This window comes from Triturus cristatus, chromosome 2_1 (genome assembly GCF_964204655.1).
Source record: "Triturus cristatus chromosome 2_1, aTriCri1.1, whole genome shotgun sequence".
NCBI classification, from domain to species: Eukaryota; Metazoa; Chordata; class Amphibia; order Caudata; family Salamandridae; genus Triturus; species Triturus cristatus.
Genome location: NC_140581.1, coordinates 767,225,474 through 767,253,152, shown reverse-complemented (window position 1 = coordinate 767,253,152; position 27,679 = coordinate 767,225,474). Strand labels below are relative to the sequence as shown.

The 27,679-nt window shown below is 42.6% G+C and overlaps 1 protein-coding gene across 1 annotated transcript in view; it reads left to right on the top strand.

Annotated features, from left to right (window-relative positions):
* The window catches only part of FBN2 (fibrillin 2), a 969,744-nt gene extending 943,003 nt beyond the window's left edge, over positions 1–26,741 (top strand). Inside the window, exons 63-65 of the mRNA XM_085632710.1 lie at positions 9,020–9,251; positions 20,136–20,310; positions 24,930–26,741. Of these exons, the coding sequence (XP_085488836.1) occupies positions 9,020–9,251; positions 20,136–20,310; positions 24,930–25,301 (779 nt within the window). The 3' untranslated portion in view covers positions 25,302–26,741. The remainder of the gene's footprint in view (positions 1–9,019; positions 9,252–20,135; positions 20,311–24,929) is intronic.
* The last annotated feature ends 938 nt before the right edge of the window (positions 26,742–27,679 follow it).

Below are 27,679 nucleotides of genomic sequence, written 5' to 3'. Positions count from 1 at the left end.
CTCCTGACGAGACCATGAGTGGGAAGGGAGCCCGGGCGAGCCAGCAAAGCAAGTTGGACAAGTTTGCATACAATAAGGATCCCTCCTCATTGCCGGACCGCGGAGGGCGCGTCGAAGGGGTAGCGGCTGGGATGCCTAAGGTGACGCTGGAGGACATTATGGCCGCCCTAACTCAGGTACAATCTACAGTGGGGTCGATTTCCTCGGACGTGTCCCTCCTCAGAGCGGATTTTCAGAAAATGTCAGCCAGGGTCACAGAGGTGGAGCAAGTGACAGCTACCTTAACGAAAGACTCTAGCTATCTCCTACAAAAAGTGTCGCAGCTGGAGGCAGAGAACAAATGCATGGCGACAAAGCTGGACGATCAGGAGGGGTGCTCCCGCCGCAATAACGGGCGCATTACTGGGATTCCCGAAAGTGAGGGTCACCCTGCCATGGATTTATATGTGGAGGACCTGATAAAGTCCAAGTTGCAGCCCAGGGGTCTCTCTGCCTTTTTCTCCGTGGAGCGCGCCCATAGAGTATCTGATGGCCGTCCGAAGGTTGGTGCGCCCCCCAGACCAGTCCTGGCTCGCATGTTCAATTTCCGTGACAGAGACGCCGTTCTCCAGGCGGCACGGGTGGCGCTGCCCCTCCATCTCCTGAACTCCACGGTATCCTTCTTCCCGGACTACACGGCGCGGTGGCGGCGCAGCGAAGGAGCTTTCTGGAAGTCAAGAAGAAGCTGAGAGCCCGTGAGCTTCCCTATGCTATGCTCTTCCCGGAGTGCCTACGTGTGGTGGCGGATGGGAAAACAAGGTTCTTCGACACGCCGGAGGAGGCTCATGACTGGCTTGAGGGATGGCGGCAGGTTAAAGGCGGTGGGTGGTCGGACCTGCGAAGACAACAACCTGGGGGGTCGGAGGACCCCGATGATCAAAGCCGGCGAACGGAGGAGGCGGAGCGGTCGGAGGGATCGGCCGGCTAGAACTCGGCCTGGCGCCTCTCCACGCATGATGGCATGTAGCGAGCTCAGAGACCCGCCGAGACCGGAGTGGCCTACTTCACTCTACTTTCTTATACAAACCATGGGACCTTGGGACAGGGGATGTTTTGGTCTTCCGCGGACCTCCCGCTCCTTTGCACGCAAGTAATGTATGGGGATAAGGGGTTTGAGCACTCTGCTGAGTTGTGGTGGCGGGCAGTTCTAGGTCTGTATGGCAGGGAGGCAGGGAGGGGGTTGGGGGCTCGGGGGTTGTTTCAATGTTCTTTTCAAATGTGTTGGTTCATGGCGGCAATGACACTTAACTCAAGCAGTATACACCTTCATCACAGTATACCTGTCCTATACCGGAATATCCGCAGCGTTTGGTGCCTTTTGCCCCAACCACCGTAATGTCTGACTCACTGCACGGGACACCCACTAAGAATAATCTGACTCCGGTGCGGCCTCTCTCTCTACTCACATGGAATGTGCGGGGTTTGGGGGACAAAATCAAACGGGGTCTGGTCCTGCAGGGCATCAAGAGGTGCGCCCCGGCGGTGGTCCTGCTACAGGAAACCCACCTTACTGGCACTGCTAGTAGAGCGATGGATAGATGGGGGTACAAGATGGTAGCACACTCCGAATTTACCTCCGGATCTCGGGGGGTGGGCATAATGGTGCGCCGGCAGTCCCACTTAATAGTGCACAACGTTAAAACTGATGGTTCGGGGCACTTTGCGGCGGTCCACACCCAATGGGAGGGGCGGCCCCTAAATATAGCGTCTGTTTATATTCCACCTGCACTACATGCCACGGCACTCCCAGCGCTCAGCGCGTTTCTGCTGACTCTACCGGAGGGGGAGTTAATACTGGGCGGAGACTTTAATGCGGTTATGAACGACCTTAGTGACCGCTGTCCTGCATGGGCGGGGGGCGGGGGAGTATCCCGCCTCGGGAGCTTTACAGAAGCATTCGGGCTGACAGATTTATGGCGGTTGCATCATCCAACGGCGCAACAATTTACATACCATTCTGGGGTACACAATAGCTTAACTCGAATGGACTACTTCCTGGGCTCGGCTGGCTGCCTCAAAAATTTTGACAGTATAGAAATTAGACCCAGATGTATATCTGACCACTCCCCGATACTCTTGCAATACACACACTACCACCTGATGAGACACCGCATCTACTCGATGCATCCCAGCTGCCTCCGGCTCCCTGATATCCAGAAATCAATAGCGAAGGCAACGAGCCTTTACTTTCAAGAAAATGCTGCCTCTGTTGACTCCCCGACTACTCTTTGGGAGGCATACAAAACGGTCGTTAAGGGGCAGGCTATGACCTCCATAGCGGCGTATAAGCGCGAAAAAAACACTCCGAGCTGCAGTCACTAGAGCTTGAGCTTCACGCGGCGGAGGTTCATCAGGCCCAAGATCCATCTCCTACAGCCTCCCACAACCTGTGACTGGCACAGGCAAGGTACAGGGAGCACCTCGCGGAGCACACCAGACAACGCTTGGAAGCCACGAAGCACAGAATTTGACGTAGGTGATAACACTGGAAAGTTGCTAGCGTGGCTTGATAGGCGAGACAGTGGCGCTAGGTAGATAGCGCAACTTAGCACCGATGAGGGACAGAGGACGACCGACCCGCGCGCAATAGTGTGTGCCCTGGCAGGGCACTTTCGGGAGGTCTACTCTTCCGCTTCCTCCATGACAGTGGAGGAGGCGCTGACATACATCAGAGACCTCGACATGCCCAGGCTCTTCCCTGAGGCCCGGGACCTCCTGGAGGCCGAGCCCACGGTGGAGGAGATACAGGCGGCAATCGGCGCGTTGCAATCCGGTAAGGCTTTGGGGCCCAATGGCATACCGGTCGAGCTCTATAAGACGATGTCCGGGACGCTTGCCCCACACTTACTAAATATGTTTACTCACAGTTTGCAGAGGGGCGAACTCCCGCTGGATCAGTGCACGGCCACCATAGTGGTGATTCCGAAACTGGGTAAGCCAGCCGATCTTTGTACCTCCTATCGCCCCATATCTCTGCTTAATGCGGAGGCCAAAATCCTTGCAAAACTGCTGGCAACCAGGCTGATACCGCACCTGTCCGCAATAGTGCATCCAGATCAGTCTGGCTTCATGCCAGGCAGAAGCACATCTCATAACTTGAGGCGCCTACACGGGGTGTTGGCCCTGACGGACCGCTTGCGGGAGCCGGTGGTGCTTCTCTCTCTGGATGCGCGAATGGCGTTCGATATGGTTGAATGGCCCTCTTTGCGGTGTTGTCACACCTGGGCTTTGGGCCCAAATTCTGTGCCTGGGTGCGGCTCCTATACACCAATCCAATGGCCCACGTCACGGCCAATGGACATATGTCGGAGGACTTCCCCTTGACGCGTGGCACGCGACAGGGCTGCCCCTTATCTCCACTACTCTTTGCCCTGGCGCTTGAGCCGCTCGCGGCTTGGATACGCTGGGAGCCCATGATACGGGGCCTTATGTGGTCTGACGGCTGGGAGGACCGCGTCTCCCTTTACTCGGACGACGTGTTGCTGTATCTGTCCTCCCCTAGACATTCTATATTAGCTCTACTTAACATCTGTGAGGTCTTTGGCAGAGCGTCCGGCTACACAATTAACTGGGCCAGTCTAAATTAATCCGCGGGTGGTACGACGGGGAAATTGCGCTCCCTGATATCCAACTCTACTACCGGGCGGCGCAGCTGAAGGTAATTAATCAATGGCTCCACGTGCCACAGTCTGACCCAGCATTCAAGGCGGACAGAGACATACTGGGTGTGAGGGGTATGCTGTCGCCTGTGTAAGATGGTAGACTGGCCCCGTCATTGATCGGCCCTTTGAGACAGACTGTGACCATCTGGCACGCGGCTCAGGCTAAACTGGGGTGGCGAGGGGTCTTGACTCAACTCACGCCTCTTTGGGATGCAAAGCGGTTGGGGCGGCTGAGGAATAGCAGGGGCTTCGATGATTGGGATAGCATCGGGATTTCGGTGAGAGGCGATATGTGGCAGAAGGGGGCGGTGGTCCCGTTCTCCCGCTTGCAGCAACAATATGAACTGGCCCCCTCGGAGTGGTTCCGGTACATCCAGATTAAGCATGCCCTGGTCGCGAGGCAGGCTCCCGGCGAGGAGGTTCCGGAGGCATCTCCGCTGGAGGACAGATTACTGACGGAATACATGCCTAAGAAGGCTATGTCCTTCACATACAGCAAGCTTATCAACAACCTACCGGACCCAATGGGGCCCGTGCGGGAAAAATGGGCCGCTGAGGTCGGTGAGTTTGATGACCCGGAATGGCGTGAGGTGTTGGCCTCGCCACGTGAGGCGGGCATACCCTCGAAGCTACGGCTGGTGCAGCTCCGAATTCTGCATCGCTCATACTACACTAGACACTTGCTACACAAAATGGGCAGAGCGCTGCACCCATTCTGCCTGCGGGGTTGTGGGGAGGAGGGAACATTTTTCCACACCATTTAGGATTGCCCCGTAATTCAGGACTTCTGGAGACGGGTGATGAGGACAATGTCGCAGGCGTGTGGGGTGTCGTTGGTGCCAGAGCCCAGGCGCTGTTTGTTAAACGTGTTGGAAGCTAATGATCTCAGCCGCCAGGCTCAGGGCTGGGCCACGTTAGGGATAATGACAGCTAAGAGAAATATAGCCCAAAAATGGGGGGCGGTGGGGGTGCCTTCACTGTCCGCATGGGGAAGGGATATGGACGCAGCCATGCTGGCTGAGCGATCGGCATTCATTAGGAGGGGTTGCCCCCGTAAATGGGACAAGGTATGGGGGGCATGGAACAAGTTCAGGGGGGGAATATGTGACCCGCCACCAGTGCCGGACGATGACACCTCTGATTCAGACTAAGGGAGTGGGTCTTGGGGCGGGAGTGTGGAGTGTTGATGTCGACTATGTAACACTGTGTAGAGATGGTTCTACTTACAGGGTTGTAGATTGGGGTGCCATCCTGTCAAATGCTACGGGTAATCTGCCTAATCAAGTGTCTTGCTGTTTTGTTTATAATGAAAACAATAAAATAAATTTTTAAAAAACCAAGTAAACAAACAAAGGCCTTTCAAAATGTTTGCTAGTCACGCATAGTGGGAGAATAGAAAGGTTCTTTTTCTTTACTGCAAATTTTCAAAGAAGATATAGTATACATTATTGCAGACCCCAGTTGGTGGAGGTGGTTTGCTAAACTGGGAGGCACTTTATATTAATTTTTGGAAATGTATAAGCCTGTCAATATTTGGAAAGAGGTGCTTGTCAGAATGTACTAACCTGAATTTTGGATCCAGTGGGAGTGCTGAATGTTTATTCACTTCTCCATATCGACAGTCATACACAATACAAATATAACGTTTAGTATTTAGACCCATGGACAGGGGTAAAGGGATAAGAGAGATAACAGAGACACTGAATGCCACCATTCTTACGTATCACTCTACTTGGCACTGAGGTCTGCTGTATTGCAGTGTATATTTAAAAACAAGATTAAAAACTTTAGTGCCTTGTTTCTCTTTTGGTTCATAGAACACATGCTATAACAGTATACTTCCAGAATATCTCTATGTATCAAACTCTCTGTGTTTTTAGTGGAATCTGAGATTTCCGGACCTGAAACATAAATATAATGTTTGTAATTTATATTATTCAGGATTTGGCATAATCTCATTCCCCTCTCTGACACGCTCTCTGATCATGTTATACACTTTGGGTGTTTTCTAAACTGAAAATATAAATAAACATACATCAGTATTATATAGTTGTACAGATAACAAATACATTACTTTCCTAATAGTATACCACTAACTAAAATACAATATATTCATCATAAAAATAGCAACAGTTTTTAAGGAGATAATAAGGAGACTTCCCACTTCTTGTGAAGCTTAGAATCCAAATGTGCATAAGAAGATAAGAGTTTATACTCCTTCAAGATCATCTCTGAAACAGTACTTTTAAATATTGCTGTTAATTTCCATAAGTCAATTTAAGTCCTTATAATGTTTTTTTGGTATTCATCTTCAAATTCAAACATGCTTCCAAAACAAAAACAATGTCCACTAGCTGTGTGAACAATGTCCTGGCTGCAACAAGAAAATGACTCAATTGTCTAGTTTAAACACTCCGAACCAAGAGGAAACTTGGATCTCCATGGGGGTGGGTGGGGATTATCTGATTTGAATAGTTGTACTCTGCTGCACCATGTAGTCCGGGAGCCCCTGTTGCATGTTCTCATAAGCAAATGTGCACCAGGTCGAGGCACTCCAAGAGACGTGCAGCAAGAAGGCTAGACAAAAGATGGTCAACAACTTGAACCCGTTTCCTACCCACTGGTGGGGGTCTTTGAAAGAAGCTTTAGCTTTACCATTCAGGAGCGGTGAAGTCATACATTGCACCACCCATACATCTGCCACTGGGAGACTCTGCCCCTCCGACCCCAGGTACATGGTGGGGTTCCGACCGTCCGAGCCAAAAATTGCTGCCAGGATGCACTGGAGAACCCAGCGGCTATCCACTGAAGTTGGAGTGCCACCCTTAAAATAGTTGCAGAGTGGTGCCATCCTCCCATTTCCCTTTGTGGAAACACTCAGGCCCTCTTCAAAGCGCTCTGCCCCATTGGCATCCAGACAGTGCAGGGGGTAAGACACTGTTTTTTAGGTACACAAAGCTACGATGCTTACAGACACACTACGGGCCTCATTTATGGGGGCTTGCAGTGGCGGCTCGCAGAGGGAGTGCTACGGGGCAGGGCAAGGGTGAGGGGGGTCAGTGGAGTTGGACATACGACATCCAAGTTGGCGATGCAGCGAGCGCAAGGTAAATAGTTGTATTTATTTATTTACTTGCTTTACTCGTGGACATCGTATGTCCGACTCCACTGACCCCCCCACCCTAGCCCTCTCCCGCCCCGCGCCACCCCAACACCCCACAGCACTCCCACTGCGAGCCGCCACTGGGGGTTTGCCATACATCAAAGTGAAAGGTCAGGAATTCACCATATTTATGTAATATGGTGCATTCCTGTCCTATCCCCCTGCACTGGCGCAGTTTAGGCAGCATAGCGCCAACACAGGCACCCTTGCACCATGGTGCAAGGGCGCCTGTGTTGTCTGCAGGATTGTTTTTGTGCAGGAAAGAGCACCTTCCTTCACAAAAACAATCCTGGTAGGCTTTTTTTCAATGTGTGCTGCAGCTGGAAAGAGGAAAGAACGAGGAGAAATAAAGTTATTTCTCCTCGTTGCACCTCCCCTGGGAGAGTGTAAGCATTTGGCAAATTCCCAGGCTTACATGGTATGTAAATCTGGGAAAGTTTCAAAATCCATGGGTGTTGTGTGGGAACATCCAGAGCACAGAGTAAGGAAACGCAGCGCTTTGCACTGCCTTGCCTTACTCCACATCTATGAGGCCATTCAAAGCCATGCAAAGCGGCTTTGCGTGACCTCATAAATATGATTTTGTAGTTTGCACTGCCTGAGCGTCATAAAAAGTGACGCTTCAGCGGCTTAAGGGGCTCATAAATATGCCCCTAATATTGTTGCTGTCCCGTCGTCCATTCGATTTGCTGGAGCCTTGTTCCCAATTGCAGCACTAGATTGGCACACAATGTTTTAGGCTTGGCTATCTGTCACGGACAAAGTATTCACACAGCGTTTCCCCGTAATGGTAGAAAAAGCCTGGCAATGATCTCGAGTAAATTTAAATCAATCTGTTAGATGCTTAGATTATATATAACAACCCAATTACTTCCTAATGCAGCACCATACAACCTCTCCACACTGATATGTGACTTGCAAAACCTCATTTTGTCTTCATGGTGGACGCTTTTTGTAAAAATTACTCTTTCTAAACTATTGGACAGAGCAGAACAAAGTGCCAGAAACCTTAATCTTCGCTAGATAAAAACTCCTTGTAAACAGAAACTTTTGTTGTCAGGAATCACTGAACACCAGACTCACTGAACTCTGCTACAGCATCTATGTGACAGGTTACTGTTGTACTGATCCACATTCTTCTTTAATGCATAACTTTTGTTAAATCTCTCCGTGGGCAGTCTAACACAGGCCATGTAATCAGAGTATTACAGTTCAATTGTCTGAGAGTCAAAGCTGCTGAGACAGAAATAAAATGCATGCAATTAAAAGATTTGTTTTTTCCTCCGAGGTCGTCCATTTTGCAGTGCCTCCGATTCACTTCCCCAATTAGAGCAAACAAGTCACGTACTCTTGTCAAGTCTGATTAAATTTGGAACAATGGCGTCTTGCTGCAATTGTACTTCTTTGGGACGTGCACCAAATTCCCGAAAAGTTGCTGTTCTATTGCAAGAGAGTGTGTTCCGAACACAATTTCTTTAAGAAACCTTTCATTTGAATTTTCCACAATAGTTGGGGAATTGTGTGCAGTGCATCCCCCAGCTATTGTTGCTGGCGCCGCGTGTTTGCCATGGATGGAGCAGGCAGGGGACTCTCCCCCTCTAGCACTCTCTGTGACCCCTCAATCTCACAGGACGCGAGTTTAGCAATGTCCACGCCCCCCCTTTGTTGGCAAACTCTACAAAGTGAGACAGTCCAGACTGCTGCAACATTCAAATTGTAAACTACTTGCTTTTCCTGGAAAAGGGTGGTCTAGCAGAGGGGATTTTGCAGGCACACGTGATAAAAAGCAAAGCAATAGAATTCTAAACAACCATTTCACTAATGATGTCTTTACTGTTATCATTTTGTTTTAAACATAGGTCCTCTCTTCAGTCCTTACAGCTTGTGGTAATTTATATTCCAGAGAAGATTTTAATCTGTATATGTTGGATGCCTGCACTGGAAAAGCACGTGCCTGTTTGGCTTGATTCACCACCACGTCCGAGCCGTACAACCAGTTGCAATAATAGTCTGTTCTTGGTGGCAAGGCATTTCAAAATGTATATTGTATAATGAATGGGACATGTTTGATCGAATTCAATTTCATTTTTTGGTGTAGTATGAAAAAGTGCAGGACATGCTTTAACAAGATGTGATGTCCTTCTTCTCTTTTTAGATGAGAATGAATGCACCAACCCCAATGCCTGCGGTTCGGCCTCGTGCTATAACACCCTTGGGAGTTACAAATGTGCATGCCCATCCGGCTTTGCTTACGACCAGTTTTCGACTGGATGTCATGACGTGAATGAGTGCTCTTCCTCCAAGAATCCTTGCAACTATGGCTGCTCCAACACAGAAGGAGGCTACCTCTGTGGCTGCCCGCCTGGCTACTTCAGAGCTGGACATGGGTGAGTGTCAAACCCATGTACACAACCTCTATTCTTTTCTCTAAAAGGAACACGCGTATGTCTACAAAATGGCAGGATAATATATGATATCCGAAACAGATGTAATAAATTGCAGTTTATACAGTTGTATTTATACAGTTCCACAAGTATCCTAAGATCTGTGAAACCTCACAGAAACAAGTGCAGTCATCTTGCTTTCTGATTTGCTAAATGTTTCATGAGAAAGATAATATGCCAACATTCCACACACTGGGAGTGTGGCAGCATCAAAGCTCTAATTTTAAGCACTTCGGTGGTGGCTGCAGTCTAGCACACCCTGAATGAATGGAGATAGCAGAATGTAGTAGAAACATGAATGTATACATTCAGTGTTCTTGTTTTTTGGCATTGCACAACAATGGATTCCCCAAGTGATATTCAAAAGCCAAACCTATCTATGGTACATTTGCATACGAAAGGTTTAGAAGTCAAGGCCTCTCCCTCTCGATAATACGAAAAAATTATATACATCAAATGCTTAACATTACCTGTCTTGGCTCTCCATCAGGAGAGGTAATCCAGTCCTGTCTCAGAACTATTCTTATAGGGCCACACCAGTCTGTTCCTGCTGAGGTCCTAACAGAGGACAATCAGTTCCATTAGTCAGGTTGCCTGCATGTAATGCAGATGTGGATGACAAATTTGTTGATTTAGATTAAGATCCAGACGGTGTGAGGTGATGACTCCTGTTGGATGTTCAGTCCATGGCCTGCCAAGCGCTGATCACTCCCCACTACTGTAAGTCGGACTAAAACCTGGTTGTGCTTTTTGACCAGGATCTCATCTTTGATGACCAAATGGAGGAGCTGTGGTCAAAGGCATTCTTACAACTGTAAAGTTTGTGAATAATTCTTTCTTTTATTCCTCTGGTGAAGCATGCTGTGATTGTGGCAGCCTGTTTGCTCTCTCACTGGGACTACTATTACTATTATTACTATTAGTACTACTAATTACTACTACTACTAGTATTTACATTTAGCTCCCAGAGTTCCTTCTCTCCAAGTTGTATTGGCCATTAGATTTGTCTGTGGTCTCTGATAGTTTTTCATATTTCTGTTACTCGTCAGTCCATGTACTGGCTTCTTGTGCAGCTTTGTGGGCCCGATTTCACAAAGAGCCTCCGCAGTCGAATATATGATATTACAACGCAAACAATTACAATGTTTGCTTTTACAACGTGATTTTTACATTGCAACTACCATTACATCGCATGATTTTACAACGCATGCCATTACAACACATTTTTTAAAATTACCATTACAATGCATTCCATTACAATGCATACCATTACAACGCATAATGCTTTTATGGCAAGAGTAGGGTAAGTGTTGGATAGTAAATACAAACACATCTCAGAACAATACAAATCCACAGATTCCATAATACATAGACAATTAGTCTTCTTGTTCATTCCTTAAATGATGTTTTTATTATTTTTTCTTTAGAAGTCAAAGTTCACAAAGGTATCACAAAAGGTGCCTTTTCATTCCTTAAATGATGTTTTTATTAGTGTAGTGGTAAAAATTACTATTGCCACTCCAGTGAGTGCAACAATAGGGTCAGTTTTGGATAGTGTAGGGGTAGAAATTATTATTCCCACTTCAGAGAGTGCAACAGTAGGGAAAGTGTTGGATAGTGTAAGGGTACAAATTACGATTCCCATCTACCCCGAAACCCATACCCACCCTCAAACTAAAAAATCTCTATTACTTACCTAATGCATTGTAATGGCATGCATTGTAATGGTCTGCATTGTAATGGCATGCGTTGTAGTGAATTGTACTGTAATGGCATACGTTGTAATGGCATGCGATGTAAAGGCAGTTGCGTTGTAACAGCTGCGTTGCAAAAGCAGTACAATGTAATGACTGTGTTGTAATGGATGTTTCCCTCCGCAGTCATGACGGAGTCAACGCAACCATGGCGGAATCTCTGCAATGAGAAATTACAGTGCCGAGATTCCACCATGACGTAGGCGACGATGCCACGACTGTGGAGACTCTTTGTGAATCGGGCCCCTGACTGTTCCGTTTAAGTCCTTCTGTTCCTTTTACAAAACTGATCATCAGTTATTTTCTTTCAATTTGACCCAATATGTTCATTGAATTGCGCATCATTGCTGATGCTCACACTTGTTACTTTTAAAGCACATGCCTTTCAATTTATTGCCCCAGTTCCCTAAAATGCCTTTGTGCTGGAGATTTGAAGCTTTTCTGGTTTTGCCCATTTTAACTGGGCACTGAAGAGACACTATTAGTTTTTTATTTTCCTTGACTTGGCTATGTCTGGTAAGTTTCTCGGAGCCTTTCAAGCACCAAGATACTCTTGGGTGAATGGGCACTAAAATAAATAAATAAATACAATTTCAAATTAATAAATAATTTAAAAATAATAAATCATTAAATACATTATTAGATATTTATTTGGATGAAACATAATTATTTGCTGCTTCATGAATCATTGGAAAGGTTAGAAGACTTAGGTAGATGGGTGATTTTATTTGCATAAAAGTTGTTTATGTATTATATCTTTTTCACATTAAGCTTATTTTTGTGTATGTTAGATTTGTTACACAACTGTGCTAACTTGTTTGTGAGGTAAAGGTTTCAGTTGACCTGAAAGGTACTTTTGCTTCTGTAATTGGTTAAGTATTTATGATTGCTTTGCCAAAAACATTGGTTCTGTAGTAGAGCCACTTGGGATAACTGCAGTTCTATTGTAAATGTCATACTTTAAGTATGCAGCGTGAAGGTACAAAACAGTAGTACATGTGCTGAATCTGACAGCACACATATTAAGAAGAAAACAAACGAAGACAAGGGCCTGTTCTTTGTGTGAATCGAAGAGAGAAAAGAATACCCTTGAATACATGAATTGGTTCCAATCCTACCAGGACGTAAATGAAAACGGAGTGTATTTCTAAAGCAAGCTTATGCTCTCCCAAACTGAATTTGTTCACTTTTTCTGAGACAAGTCTTCTCTTCCTTCCTAGAATTGCTTCTTCGTTTAATTCCTATTTTGAATAAATATGAAATGTGTTCTTTGTTTATGGTGGGGATGGGTGTCATTAACCCCTTCAGTGCCCATGACGAGATAGTCTCGTCATGGAGCGCGGTTGCGCTGTGCCCATGACGAGACTATCTCGTCATGAACCCCGCCCGCTAATTCAACGCCCGGTACAGGGCGGGGAAAGGGCGGGGCACTGAAGGGGTTAAATTGTTGTTGAAATGTAAACCTACAAATATATTGCATTAACAATATTTATTACTTCTATACCATTATGATAAGCAGATGTTGAGTTAAAACTGATAAATCTATACTTATCTATATACACTTACCAAAACAATATATTGATAGTCAATAATGTTGATGCCAATAATGTTGAAGCAATATGTTTGTAGGTCGATATTTCGACCAGAGTAAAAACATTGGGGCACATGAATCAAGAAATACTTTTGCAAGTCATTAATTGCGATTATTAAGGAATCACAATTAGGGACTCTCAAAAGCCGATGCATGTCGAAATCGCTATTAAAATAGCGATTTCTAAACATTCCTTAATTGCGACTTGTAAATTGCGACTCGCAATTAAGGTATGGCTTCCCATTCATTCCTATGGGCTACAGGCCCATAGGAATGAATGGGAAATTGCATGCGCAATTTGCGAGTCCCAATAGGTACTCGCAAATTGCTCATGCAATTTCAAGGGTGCAAAGGTGTCAAAATGATACCCTGTTGCACCCCTGAAATTGTGATGTGCACACATGTTGCACACACACATGCCCCAAAGGCAGGTGTGTGTGTAACCTGAAACCTTGAAAAATGCACTTTAGTACATTTTTCAAGGTTTTTGCAAAATACAGACCAAAGTAATTTCTCTGTATTTTGCGGACCCAAATAGCGAATTTGCTATTTCTAAGGAGTACATGCATTGCATTTAAGGAATCGCAAATTGCGATTCCTTAAATGCGATCGCAATTTAAATTGCGAGTGCCTTTCACTTTGATGAATCGCAAAAGGCCTTTTTGCGGGCGCAAACGGACGATTTTTGTGAATCGCACCGTTTGTACTCACAAAAACCGTTGATGCATGTGCCTGTTTGTGAATTGCACCGTTTGCGGTCGTAAAAACAGTTGATGCATGTGCCTGACTATTTCCTCCTGAAGGTCAGGCCCTTCATTCAGCCCATTAATGTTAACACTGTTGTACAATCTCAGCTTCTTAATAGATTGGCATGTAATGGCGTTGGTGCCATTCATGATGAAAATACAGTATATATTTACTCTGATCACCTTTGGCTCAGCCATCTTTACAAATTGGCTTCTTTGGCTCTGATATATTCAGCCATTGGTTTGATTCATTGTCAATAACATGTTGGATCAGTCCACACACAGAATTATTTTAGTAAAATCTCCTTTTTATTGACACCTTAGGTGTATCCTTCTGCCTCTAGTGGAATGAATGAGAGACTATTTTATATCTGAAAAGTACACTCTATCAACAATCATTTAATTCCCTACTTCAGTCATGCACTATGGTTACAATGTAATCCTTTTTCTTTATTTTTTTAAACTGGAACAGACATTTTTTTATGTTATTTTCAGCTCTTGAGTGACAGCCTGTGCTTATTAAAATTGAACCAGGTCTCTCCATTTAAATGTTATCTTGCTCACATGCATGAAGGACAAAAATGTTTCACTCCACTGAATACCTCATCAACGTTGTAGTACAATTTTGATCACACAACCCACTTCTTATAATACCCCTATAGCTCCCATCTACTTTTAGATCTTTAATATCTGCTGCGGGAAGCATCATTTAACACGCAGTCTTTACAATGAACAGCCTTTACAATGAGGTTGGTACCCCGCATGCGACCTTACAACCTATTACTTTAGCACACAAGTTGTTACAACGACTTGTTGTAGGGGGTGCGTTGTTGGGCTGGTGTTGGATTTTCATGTCCAACACGTTCCCTGGTGTTGCGTTGACTGGAGTTGGAATAGTAATTTATGCTATTCCAAAGTCCAGCGCCCCCTAAAGCAAGTCGTTGTAATGACTTGTGGGCTAAAGAAACAAATGGTAACAACGCACACAGGGTACTGACTGCATGGTAAAGGTGTGCAGAGTAAATGCCTGCAGGGTTTTGTCATCCATCCATCTGCTGCATGATTTACAAATCTCTCAATTCACAGCAGGTGTTCTATTTTAGTAGGTAACTTTTCTTCGCTAGAGGCACATGTAAAACCCCCCAAATATGTCCCTTATAGCTGGTCGAAATACAAATCCATCAACTTACTGAACATTTTAATGTCTTCTTCTATACAACTAAGCTCTCTTTATAATATAGCCCCAAAGCCGATAGCCTTCTTGAATTAACTGTGTCATAATTGTTTAATTGCTATTGCATCAAGAAGATGTCAGCTTTATAATCTGTATCCTTCTCAGTTAATTATATGGCCCAACTATATATGCAAAATGTTCAACAGGTATGTGCAACATACTTTCTTTACCATTGTTGAAAGCCTTCGCATTTCTGCTAAGCCCCAATATTTATTCTTACAATAAAATGTGAACTGAATCTGAAGTTTAGGGTCTATCAGTCAAGCTCTAAATCTTCTTTGATTTGCGAATGTACAAATCCTTCCTTTTGTAGGACAAGTAAACGCATAACACATGTTGCTATGTTTGAAGGTGCCTAACTCACAATTGTTGTCACACAGATGGTGGCAGCAGAATACGTTACTTATACACTTACTGTAATAAATAGTAATAAAATGTGAAACACATTTTGGCAATATTTATTACAATTTGTACTCAATAAGCACATAAAATGTGGATCACACATTTGGAGTGAAATTTCAACTTAACCCTGAGAGAAATGTTTGCTTGTTTACTTTGGTCTGCCACCCATATACTCCTTTGATGATACTGACACAGGTCTGTGCCACTTATTTCCTTGGTAAGTGTGGCTGCACTGTTCATTCGTAACAAATATCATTTTGAGCGGAAAGGCATCCTTTTAATTTCAACAGAAAAGTTTCAGAACCAGTTTCGCTTTTGATAATCTCTTTCATTTCCCAAAGGAGTCCTGATCACTCAAGGATTGCGTCGTTCGCATAATGTCTGAAATTTCCAAAATTAGGCCACGTTGCATAATTATGCCGCCGTTCACATAAAAATTGTATTGTGGGAATAAAGTGAACAGTCAGAACATCAATTGTTCTGGCTATTGTTCACAGCAGTTGTGTTCTACACACCTTTTTTGCATTTCACATAATTATGTGTAATTTCTTGTAATTGTCCCTAAATTTGGCTTAATTACACAAAAGCAAATTACTCATATTTCGCACACCCCTAGTTTCCATAGCTTTCCTAATGGTTGGGTTCAGGATGAGTAATTCCCCAGCAGATTCATAAAGAGGTTTTACAGATTGTGTAATCAATTATTCACCTCCAATGTTAATTCAGAGCAGAATAAGATGAGCTGATCTCCTACACCTTTGGTTATGGATCAGTGCTTCCTGACTCAGCAGGTCTTGATTTTTTTTCATTCCTGGAAAGGCATTTCTTTAGCACTTTGGGGGTGTTTGGTGGTGAAGCGAACTTCACCTTCTGTATATCCTCCTCTCTTACCCCTAACTCCACACACTGAAAGAAGTGCCCCTTCTAGATTGTTGATCTTGCTAAATATATGCAATCAAATGTTTTCCCTCTGAATAATTGCAGAGTGCTTTTACACCCTCTTCTTTGTGGTGAAAATGAAAAACAAAGAGTTACATACAGTTCTGTATCCAATTGTTTTCTTCTGCCACAGGAAGCATTCAACATGACCATGCTAGCTTAGTTCGTTGCAACCCTGAAATTCACCATTGACTTTAAATCTCAAGAATGCCTATTCGCATTCAATGTGTTACCTGACTTCACCATAAAACGTTTTTTAGATTAATATTGGGTGGAAGACAGTCTGGCCTTGCTGAATGTTCACAACCCATAAACTTTGAAAGATTGGGTCTCAATATTGACATTGTAGGGATTAGGTCTGTTGATCAGAGAAATTTTCTGGTGATCTGAAAATTCAAATTAGTGCATATGAACAGAAAGATAGCATTACTACCATGTTTATGTCACATTCATGGAAGAACTTACTGCCTCCTCTCGTCAAGCCCCCTATGAATGGGAAATTTAGAGAAACATAAGGACCTCTATCTTTCAGAGATCAGGCCATCCATCTTTGGATATACTGCCATTGCTGGAAACTAAAAAGAACTGGCCTTTGCTTTCTGGAATGATAAATGTATACTGTCTCTTGAAGATGTATTATGGATCAGTTTGGATCACACATTCCTTTTGGCTTTTCCTCTCTGGTTGTCCCCAAAAGTGCTCTCAAGCCACAGCGCATGCAAAACGATGCTGGTAGCAACTCACAGGCCCAACCAAATTAATTACCTGAATTTCCTTATATTTCAGATTTTTCTCACTTTCTCTCCACCTTGAACTGAGGCCCTTCTATCAATAAAGTGCTGCATGGTCCTTCCTGCCATTTACTTTCTGCACTTGGTCACTTGGTGCATAAAAAGCTCATCAAGTCTACCTTGGTCTCTGTTAGACTATGATAATCATAACTTCTTTTAAGAGTGCTTCCCTATGAACTGACTTGCAAGCAGTATAATGTTGACACACATCTTCTCTATTTATATGGTGTTCTTAAATGCCTTTCCATAGGGGAAAACTGGGCAGAGATGATGGCCCACCACAAGACTATTCTACAAAAATATCTTGACACCATCTTAGAAGTAGTGTACTCCAAATAAATATCAGTGTAACTCATATGTTTCTGTCACTGGGCTCTGGAGAAGTGATTATATTCTCTTGTCTCTTCTGATAACAATAACTTCACTTTATCTCCAGGCTGGCCAAGTCCTGTAGCTTAGAGGATTCCTGTAGGACCTAACAAGTAAGTAGTGGTGATTACAGATATTCCGAAATGTATTATTTCTCTCTAAGGAACACTTTTTAGGAGTAATCTTGTTACTTGATTCTCCTGTTTCCAAAATAGGTAAAGCATGCAAATCCATCCAAAATATAGCGTGCCATCCCTGTATGAGACCCGTCTTTAATTTCCGTACTACACCTACAATTCATCTAGTCACCTGTAAAAAATAAATTACTTTAAAGAAATGACTTAGCTGCTCAACTGTAAGAATTTATTACAGCTAACACCTGACTTCACAATGCCTGCCTCCAGAGCCAAGGTGAAAGGCAGGTCGTGGAGCATAATTACAGCTCCTTCTTCTGACATGAGTTCCTAAAATGAAAAAGCGATCAAGTGAAAGAAGATATTTATTGATATATTTATTTCACTCCTAGGTTCTTATAGGAAAGATAGAATCTCTGCAGGTTTGAACACAATCTGAGAAACAGCATTTTTTAATCTGATACAAATAAATTGGTCCTAATATCTTTAAGTAAATATTACAAAGGGCTTTTTAGTGTGTTTAAGTTTGGAGTACATATTCAGCATTTATTCTGTTTCTCTACAATTAAAATGAAATAGCAAGACACCAAAGATAGATTCTGTTTTTGGGAAGGGTGACAGAATGACCATGTATTTATTATAAGGAATACAATTCCCCCTTATGTACATTGAAAGGATATTGCAAGTTACTTCTGCATTCCATAACCCCATAAAGAAACTGGGCCTCTGACCTCATTCCTCTATGTGGTTATTCTCTTTTCTTCCTAATTTTCTTGCTTCTTATTTATTCACTTTTCTTCCCCTCCATCTGTTTGTTCCTGCCCTAGAGCATAGCTAATTTTATATACTTTTGATTGGATGACTTGTATCTTTCCAGTGTTGACTTCAGCAAAGTACTTTCTTTCTTTTTGGTTTAATACTGTATTGTAGTGCATGTGTTTTCTTGCCTTTTCTTGCTCTTGGTCCTGTGTTCTGCTTTCTCCTTACATTCTCTCTCCCAAGCTCTTCCTCCCTCCTTGGGTGAGCCATTTATTATTTTTGCAAGTTCTGAACGCAATTAGCATAAACGTTAGGTTGTTGCTAATGTTGTTCAAAATATACCAGAAGTATTGGTAAAGCCAAAGTTTCATCTAACTCCTTTCAGTCAGTCAGTCATACTTTCTTTATTCGGCCATAGTCCATACAGGCCAAGAATAAAAACAAATACAAGATTTGTCAAGGTAATAAAACAAGAAAGTATAAAAACCTTCCTTTCCATAAAACAATAAAACATTCAATATTTAAACAGCATGTAATAATACATTTCCACCCACATAAGCATATGACAATACATCCCCACCCATATTTTAACACTGGGAGACCATTTCATATCTGTTTTTTATGGCTAGTGATTTCCTTATAAAATTCAAAACAGCAAAGCAGATTTCCCTATCCGCAAGACTTTGTAAGTGTGTTAAGCCCTTCTGTTGTGCTCTCAGTTTGGTCTTCCGCAATACAGGTAATACAAATTTATTTTCTGGGGTCCTTAAATAGAGGGCAAAAGATGATAAAGTGACTAGTGCTTTGTTTGGTAGTTTGATCACACGAACAGGGCAGTAAGTCATATGACCAAACACTTTGAACAGCAAAAGCTATCTGAACATGTATCTTAAAGAATCTAAAAAGGGATGCCCTTTCTAATTACAACACTTTCCCTACTGTTGCTTAGATTGGAGAGTGAATAGTGAATCTAAACCAACACTTACCCTACTGTTGCATGGATTGGAGTGGGAATAGAAACACTAACCACTCCAAAGCCCAATACTTTCCCTACTGTTGCTCATCTTGGGGTTAGAATAGTAAACCTAACCCTTCTAAGGTCCAGCACTTTCCCTGCTGTTGATTATGTTGGAATGGAAATAGTAATTCTTACGCCTCTAAAATCTAACGCTTTCTCTAATTTTGCTTTTGTTGGAGAGGTAATAGTATATCCAACCCCTCCCAAGTCCAGCAATTTCCCTTCTAAGCTTAAATGTTTTGCCAGAATATAAAATCAAACTCTTTTGAAGTCCAACACTTTTGCCGTTGTTGTTTATTTTTGAGTGTTTTTATTTTTATTTTTTCTAATGTTTATATTATTTATTGTTATTGTATTTACAAAATTTAATAATTAAGTTGGACATATTTTTGTTAATATGTGTTCATTTTAACTTTTTAATTTACTATTAAAAATGTTAATGTATTTTTAGAATTTTATTAAATATTGTTTTATTTTTAAAGGAGATATATATATATATACAAGTATATTTTTATATTTTTCATTCATATTATTAATTAAAACTATGTTATATTAATTTTATTTTCAAATAAAGTTTCATGTATGTTTTTTATTCAAACATGGTTGCATATAATGGTTATATATATGAATATTTCAATATAGTTTCTTTACTTGGCGATATTCTGTTACACTAAATTTCTCATCCAAAATGTTGGTAGCTCACATGCAAAATATGGAAACTCAATAATTTTGTATACAATATTTTTGACAGGATATTCTGGTATAACAAAACTGCTGTTCTCTATATTCTGACATAGAACCAAGTAAGCCAATATACAGTTTGTATTTGTTTGTAAAATATATTTCATGCACTTTAAAGGGACTTTCAATAGTGGCTCTAGTTCAGTGTGTAGGTACATGGAGGTAAGAACCTGACTCCAAGCGGTGCAATAAGTACAAATCTGAATGTCTCTTAAAGCCACCTGTAGATTGTAATAAGAAAATTGTAGACACGTTTCTATACAGTTATTCCAGGCCTCGATATTTGTCCTGAATATGTGACTGATTCATGCAATTTCACATTTATAGTATCTTGCTAACTGTTCCACAGGCACTGTGTCTCAGGCTTGGGATTTAATAGAGGCCAGTACATACCTCATGAGGAAGACGATGAACACGAAGATAATTCTTTGTCCCCAGAAGGCTGCTATGAATGCGCAGTAAACGGGCACTCTCAGAAGGATGGTAGAAGAAAGAGAAGCTTAAATGAAACAAGCAACATCTTGGTGAGCCAATAAGCAGCTATCTGTATGACTTGTCTTCCGTTTTTTTATTTGTCTCTTATTTGCTGATTCCTAGTCTTTCCTAGTTTGTTCTGCTCCTATCTAACAGAGCAAGGCTCATTAGTGTATCATGAGGTGACAGCTTAGAATCAACTGGGGAGTGTGCCTGATTTCCTACCATGGGCCCCTTGCTTGTCTCCTTTGAACATATATAGTTTGTATACCTGCCTCTGTTTTCTTACTCTAGTTTCTTTCTTTTGTAGTGCGTTTCAAGGGTTAAACACTTGAGAGCCAGATGTATGACCATAGCATTTTGCGACTCGCAAAATGCTATGTACAACAGTATTTGAGACACTGTTAGCGATTCCCAATGGGGTCGCAAATTGCATGCCTCATGAATATTAATGAGGCTGTCGCATTTTGGGACCCCATTGGGAATGGCTAGCACTACCAGGGATGGTGGCCTGCTGGGGTCAGCAGACCTCCATGTCTGGGACTGATTTTAAATAAAGCATTTTTTTTTGTAAATGCAGCCCATTTTCCTTAAAGGAAAACGGGATGCATTTAAAAAATAAAAATGTAACTTTTCATTTTCATTTTTTAACCACCCCTCTGAAAAGGGTGGTAAACTGTGAGTGTTTTGCAACCGCAATTGCGGTCACAAATCATTATTACATAGCTGTTGGGGTCACTATTAGGAAGGGGATGCCCCTTCCTAAGAGTCGCTAAAAACTATTTTGCAAATTATTTGCGACTCGCAAAATAGGGTTAGTACTTTGCCCACAGGATAGTTGCATGTTCAAACGGGTCAAAAACCCATTTGCGCCTGCAAAAATCCATCGCACATCTGGCCCTTTCTCCTTATAATATGTATTTTTCTTCAACTTAAAAAAGTAGAAAGGTTCCTCAGACTGTGTTCGAAAATATGATTTCAACAGCAAAGAAATACCCAAACCTAAACACATTTCGATTTACACTTCATATATAATTTTGAAATTTCATGTTAAAACACGTTTCCATGTTCAAAATCTAAAATTGCAGTTTAATAATTAATAGGCAAATGAGGTATTCTACCATTTAGTGCTTTCGATCATAACTGTATAATTTGTTTTCAATTAAGGCTTTCAAGTCCAAATTGCCAAAAAATATTGTTACAGGTTTCCACGCATTTGCTAGATTGTGTCCATGCTAAGCTGCTTAGAAGTGTCTAATTTCATTATTATGGTGCATAGCATTTCTTGAGTGCAAAAGTAAAATGAATAGGAGTGTGGTTTAATGGTTTATGGATCTAATACAGTTATCGTTTAATGGGCTGTCATTATGTAAGCATTGCCACTCCCCTTTCACCACCTTGGATGTGGCAGCTATGTGGATTCTATAAACATGGATAGGAACTAGAAAAAAATGTGTATTTTTTCACTCGGTTGGCCATTGCTGTCCAGCATTCCACTGGACAGCCAGTTGAAATGTTGGTGCAAGTTGGAAGGGTAAGGGTAAGCTGAATTGTCATTTTACCTGTCGGTGACAGGTTGTGCGGTTGTATGTGCACGCACACTCCCATGTAAATACAGTCATGTCTAGTTACTCACTTGCCAACAGTCTATACACACTGTTCTCACACTTCTGCCACATTCAGGAACCTCTGCCGGTCACTACTCAATTTTGTGCAGTGCGTAGCCTGCATTGCTCAGCTGGCCATTCGCTACGGCTTATGGTTCAGCAGCATCTGTAATGAAGGTTGCGAAATCTGTGATTTTTTTGCATTCTTTTAAAGTGGGTTTTATACTCTCTTTTTTCAACATCGACTCCAAGACTTATGTTAACATTATCTAGTTCATATAGCAGCCACATGTACCTGAATGATCTATATTATAAATGGCTCTTAAACGCAGTAGCCCATATATGGGGTTGGCAGTGGTGAATCTGTGAATCTAGTAGCACAGATGTCTATGGTGGAGCTTGCAAATAATTCCAGGGTTTGTTTTATCAAGCTATTTTAACAGTGGCGGGTCCTCCGCTAAGGCGGAGGAGCATGGCTCCACTGCTCAAAAGGAATAATAAAATTATAATAACGTAACATAATTATCATTTTATTTTTCCTATTGCAGTAAGTGGTGGGGTGGGGCTGGCCAGAGGAGGGGGAGGAGTGGTTGCACTCCCTAAGTGCTCATGACTGTTTGGCCGGCCCTCTTGAGCCCGGCAAAACAGTCATGCGCACTTGGCACGTTCCCCACCAGACTGTGTAATGCAGCCTGGTGGGGAACGTGCCAAGTGCGCATGAGTGTTTTGCCGGCTCAAGAGGGCCGGCCAAACAGTCATGAGCACAGGTTTCCTGTCCCCGTCTGAGCGCCGAACCACGGTGCTCAGACCGATCACAATGCTGCATTGCAGTGTTTTGATTGGGTATGAGGAGCCTGTGTGCCCGGGTGCTTACTGCTGCTGGCTGGGATAGGAAGAAGGAAGAGGATAAGGGCGGAGGACGCCACGGTGGCCCTCCGTTTCTGGTAAGTCCTTTCTTTTTTTTAATTCACTCCCGCCTTGCCGCCGCCCCATACCCCCATCCGGTAGGAGCCACTACTGAATTTTAACATTGCTGTGAGGAACATAAATGGAGGAAAACCCCACTCAAAACACATATCCCTTGTATTCCTTTCTCAAGCACCACAGAGTCTAGGCACATGAAGAGGAGTCTGCGTGCATATTTCACTAAGGAACACCCGCTTTTTAATGTCATTGATTCTAAGCAAAAGCTTAAAAAAAATCTCAATATTTAAATACATTGCTACTTTAAAAGTGAGTTTTTCAGGATAAAACAGACATATTTCGAAGACGATCAGCCTTTTGTGGATAGTCGCTGTGACGTGGTGATATCTTTTGAGAGAGGTGATGTTACAGCAGCAGCCAATATCAAATAGTTATACTCTTGGGATAATTAACTGTGATGTGCAGTAAGGGTATTTAGGAAAACGTCAAATATCACTTAGCCACAAGGATGTGCCTATTCAATACCAATTTCTTCTGCTTTTACTTATTTATTATCAGTGATTTCCAGGAATGAAAGGCATGACATTCCTCATGGGCAGTTTCTACACCATGGGTAATTTGCCCTAATTGTAGTGCCATTATTATAGAAGGAAGTGGTCCGAGCAGTGGCTCTGTTTTAGACAAATCATGGGGCAGAAAGTTCACTCAATGCTTTTTCAATCTGTCAGCAGCACCAGCAGGCCAGTCTCACCCAATTAAGGGCTACAGCTGCCGAGGCATCTCTCTGCATGCAGATGGTTGAGAGGAAATCTCACAAGGCTGCTATGTACTGAAAGATGTCAGCGCTGCGTGGCTTCCTTCTCAGTTTTGAAATGCCAGCTTTCCACCTGTTGGTGATGGTATCAATGTCTTATCATGGGTGAAACTTGCTAGTGTGCTGTGTTCAGTGCCTTTCTCATGCATGCAGTCAGGTAGTGCCGCACCCCCTTGCTAACCAGAAGCTAGTTCTGAAAAAGGCTCTCTTCCTGCAACATCGACATTAACTTCTCATAAGTCCAGTATCAAGTCGCAAATGCCCTCATTACAAGTGGCTCGTAATCTCAGATTGGTGTTAGAAAGATGTAGAATAATTAGAAATACGGACCTTACTACTTGGGCAGTGAAGCCCTTCATCACGTGGGCGGTGGAGCCCTTCATCATATGGGCAGTATATAACAAGTGCTTGCAAAGAATGAGTTATCTACATCAGGGGCTCTGTCTACTATTGTAGAAGAGGCTCCTTCCTGACCATTAGCTGGCTTTATTGTCACTATTATTTGCTTGATTCTCATTCCTCTAGATCATGTGGCCTTTCCTTCCTCTTCCTGTGTTTGTTCCTCCGCTTGGAGTATGGATGCATAACTTGTGACCTTCCACTACTCGCTTTTCATGCTCCACGAGAATGCGTGTTTTTCAGCTGTGTTCTTCTCTCCCCTATTTCACTGCACTGCTTTTTCTTTTGCACATGTGCTATTCCCCCACTACCTTCCTGCGTTGCTTCTCCCGACCACCTCCATACTGCTCTTTTAGCCTAGCCATACCCACTTTGTTGCTTCCCCGAACATATGCCATCTGTGTTGCTCCCCCATCCGCACCCTCCATTTTGTTTTCTCCAAGGGGTGTGAGTGCACCTACGAGAGTTCTTTAGTAATGTTGCACCGCATCAGGGAAGCTGTACAGCATACGCTAAAGACCATTGGCTAAGCCAATAGATCCCAATGGCAAGGCCTTTTGGTTTGGTCAATGGTTGTTGCTTTTTTGAGGTGGGAGGGGGGAATATAGATTGTTGTTCCAGTTCCTAGCACTGTTTACAAGCCTGGAATATATCCCAAAGCTGTCCAACTTTTTTGCATGCCTTATTCTTGGAATGGTATTGAAAGCTTTATGGAATTAGATGAACTCAAAGCCATATGTCTATGGTGATCTCATTATCGCGTCACTCATACTAAAAATTCAGCTCTATTTCTCAGGCATGTCTTTAAACTTGTGACATCATGATGCACTCGTTCTTGTGTTTTACTTCTTGCAAAATATTTGATTAATCGTTCCTTCTAGACGTGCTTCTATTATAACTTCTGAATCTTTTTTTATTTTCACAGGGACCCATCAGTTTGGCAAGCTTAGACACTGATGTCCCACTCCTGATGAAGATCAACATTTCCATGCTTAGCAACAAGGAGCATATCTTACAGATAATGCCCGCCATAGAACCTCTCAGCAACCATGTGCGTTACGCCATCTCCAGTGGCAACGAAGACAAGTTTTTCCGCATCCATCAGAAAGATGGTCTCAGCTTCCTGCACCCAGCTAAGAGGAGGACTTTGCCTGGCATTTACAACTTGGAGATAATCAGCGTTCCCATATACAAGAAGAAAGAGCTAGAGAAACTGGAAGAAAACCATGATGATAACTACCTCTTAGGGGAGCTGGGGGAAGCTCTGAGAATGAGGTTGCACATGGAGCTCTTCTGACAATACTGATAACTTGGACAAGTCATTCAAGTCTGGCCTTTTGCTTTATTTATCCACCTGAGCGTGTCTACGTTTTGAAAGCTTTATGAAGTCAATGACTTTTATTTCTAAAGGATATCTGGCGAAGTTCGTTCAGTCCTGTACACCACTGCATACTAGCCCTTGGAAGATGGAGAAATGTACACAATGCCATGGCCAAGACCTTGAATGGAATACTAATCATGGTGCCTGTATTTTTTTTAATATAACCTCAGTTTAAAAAACAATTAAAAAAAGGTAATGTTTAAGAGGCCAACGTATGGCACTGAATGACAAGGAAGCAACATGAAACCCACTTTAGTAATTTTTTCTTATAAGCTGTTTGTAACACTGTCAGGTATTTTGCTATAGCTTCTAATTGAAATAATAGATGCTTATTTATTTGAATGCAGTAATATATGAAGAATAGTTCACTTTGTTAGCGAGAAATGGGCGCTGTTGTTAGTTTAGTACAGTTGAACTTTCAATGCATTTTTAGAAAGTGGAATGCAACGACGTAAAATATGTTACTGTACCTGAAATGCAAGCAGTATTTATCTAACTGAAAATGCATCGGGAGGTAAACCAGACCTGTGCAATATCTTGCTCGAGCTAAAATGTCGAAAACAGATCAGATAATTCTGCCATAAACCTTTGAAAACAATCTTGGATCAACAAACTGCCACGTGTTTTTTAAAAAATGAGGCAAAATGTCCCACCAATGAAGACAACACAAAAACAACGCTGGTCCACTGTAGCAAAATACCTTAGCAGTTTGTACCACCAAAGGCACAGCAGACCAAGATGTACTGTACCTCCTTCGGACGACCTCGAGGAACTGTATGCCACCGCCACACCTCACCGGACAAGTTTTATCACATGAAAATGGTGCTCTAGTGCTGTACTTTGATGTAGACAGCTCAAGGTCTGTTCTCTGAAGAGCATACCGTCGATATCTTTCTGTCTAGTACTGGCCTTAAATAATGGTACCTTTACTATGGGCTGGTTCAGTACTGCCTCAGCTGTGAATGAGTCATTCCACGTGGACAAGGAACAATGTTCATCTGAAATCTGCGTGTCTCGAATGGCCATCGTTACTGTAGTTATACACCACGTGCCTCATTTTTGTCATAGCCTAGTCTCTGCGAAATATGTATGTACAAGGAGATGATGTGTTTTGCAAATGTTATACTTTTTTTACTAAATGTTTCTATTTTTTGTTTCAGTGGGTTTGCAAAGTGGTGCATTTTTGTTAATAACTGGTATCATAATGTACTGTAAAATGACGTTGTAGATGAAACTCCCAAACCATATGTAAGCTAAAAGGTGTTTCAATAGTACACAAGAAAAGACCAAATATTTTTTAAATTTCACATTATTGAGGGTTGAGCACATTTCAATAAACAAGGTGTGCTTTTTATAGATATTGTTATTGAGTAAATCTTTATAATATATGTGTTTAGTAGTAAACCACTCTCTTATGTTCGACACTTTGTAATGGTAAACTAAAATTTTGTGTCTAGCCTGTTTTAGCAGTGCTAACATTTTATTACCAGTGCTTTAAAATATACATAGAGCATGCTTTTGTTTTGTCCCAGAGAAATATTGGCTATTTAGAGTATCATTCCACCTACTTTACAAAGCAATCATTGCAATCCATGAGGCACTATTTTACATTTAAAAAGAACCATCACACTTCCAATCATCAAGTATTCACTAAACCGCTTGTCTATCCATGCACTCACCTATTCATATATGCACTCATTTATCCATCCATTCATGCACCCAATCACTCATTCATCCATTTGTCAACCCTTTGTATGCTTTCACGTTCACCCACTCATCAAGTAACACAAACTCGCAATCAATACAAAACTGATTTCTTTCAAATAAAAGCCAACTGTAATGGCTTTGCCAAAGCTTGCTTGGGAAGGTGCCTTTGTCTGCCTATAGGGAAGAGGCAATAATCCTCTACAATAATAGTTAATCTGATAGAGACATTGTGCCGCAGATTCCTTACCTTTGAACTTCCAGGCGTCAGGCTGGACCTGAAAGATTTTTCTTAGCAGTACCCCTGTACGCCGGTAGGTGGTGTCGGTTGACCCCACGTGACATTGTAGGCATCTTGTTTGTTGTTGATGTGACATCCGTCTCGTCAATATAACCGCCACTCTGGTGCGCTGACGTCAGTACTTTTCATGACTTTCCACGCCAGAAGCATGGAGCCATGAAGTGACTGACCATGATGTGTTAAAAAAGAAGCTAGGGCCCTGCAGGTGACCAGCCATGACACTAACAACTATTTCACAGTGCGGGAGGATGAGTGAGTCGGTAAGGAACCTGTGGCTAGATCATGTCTC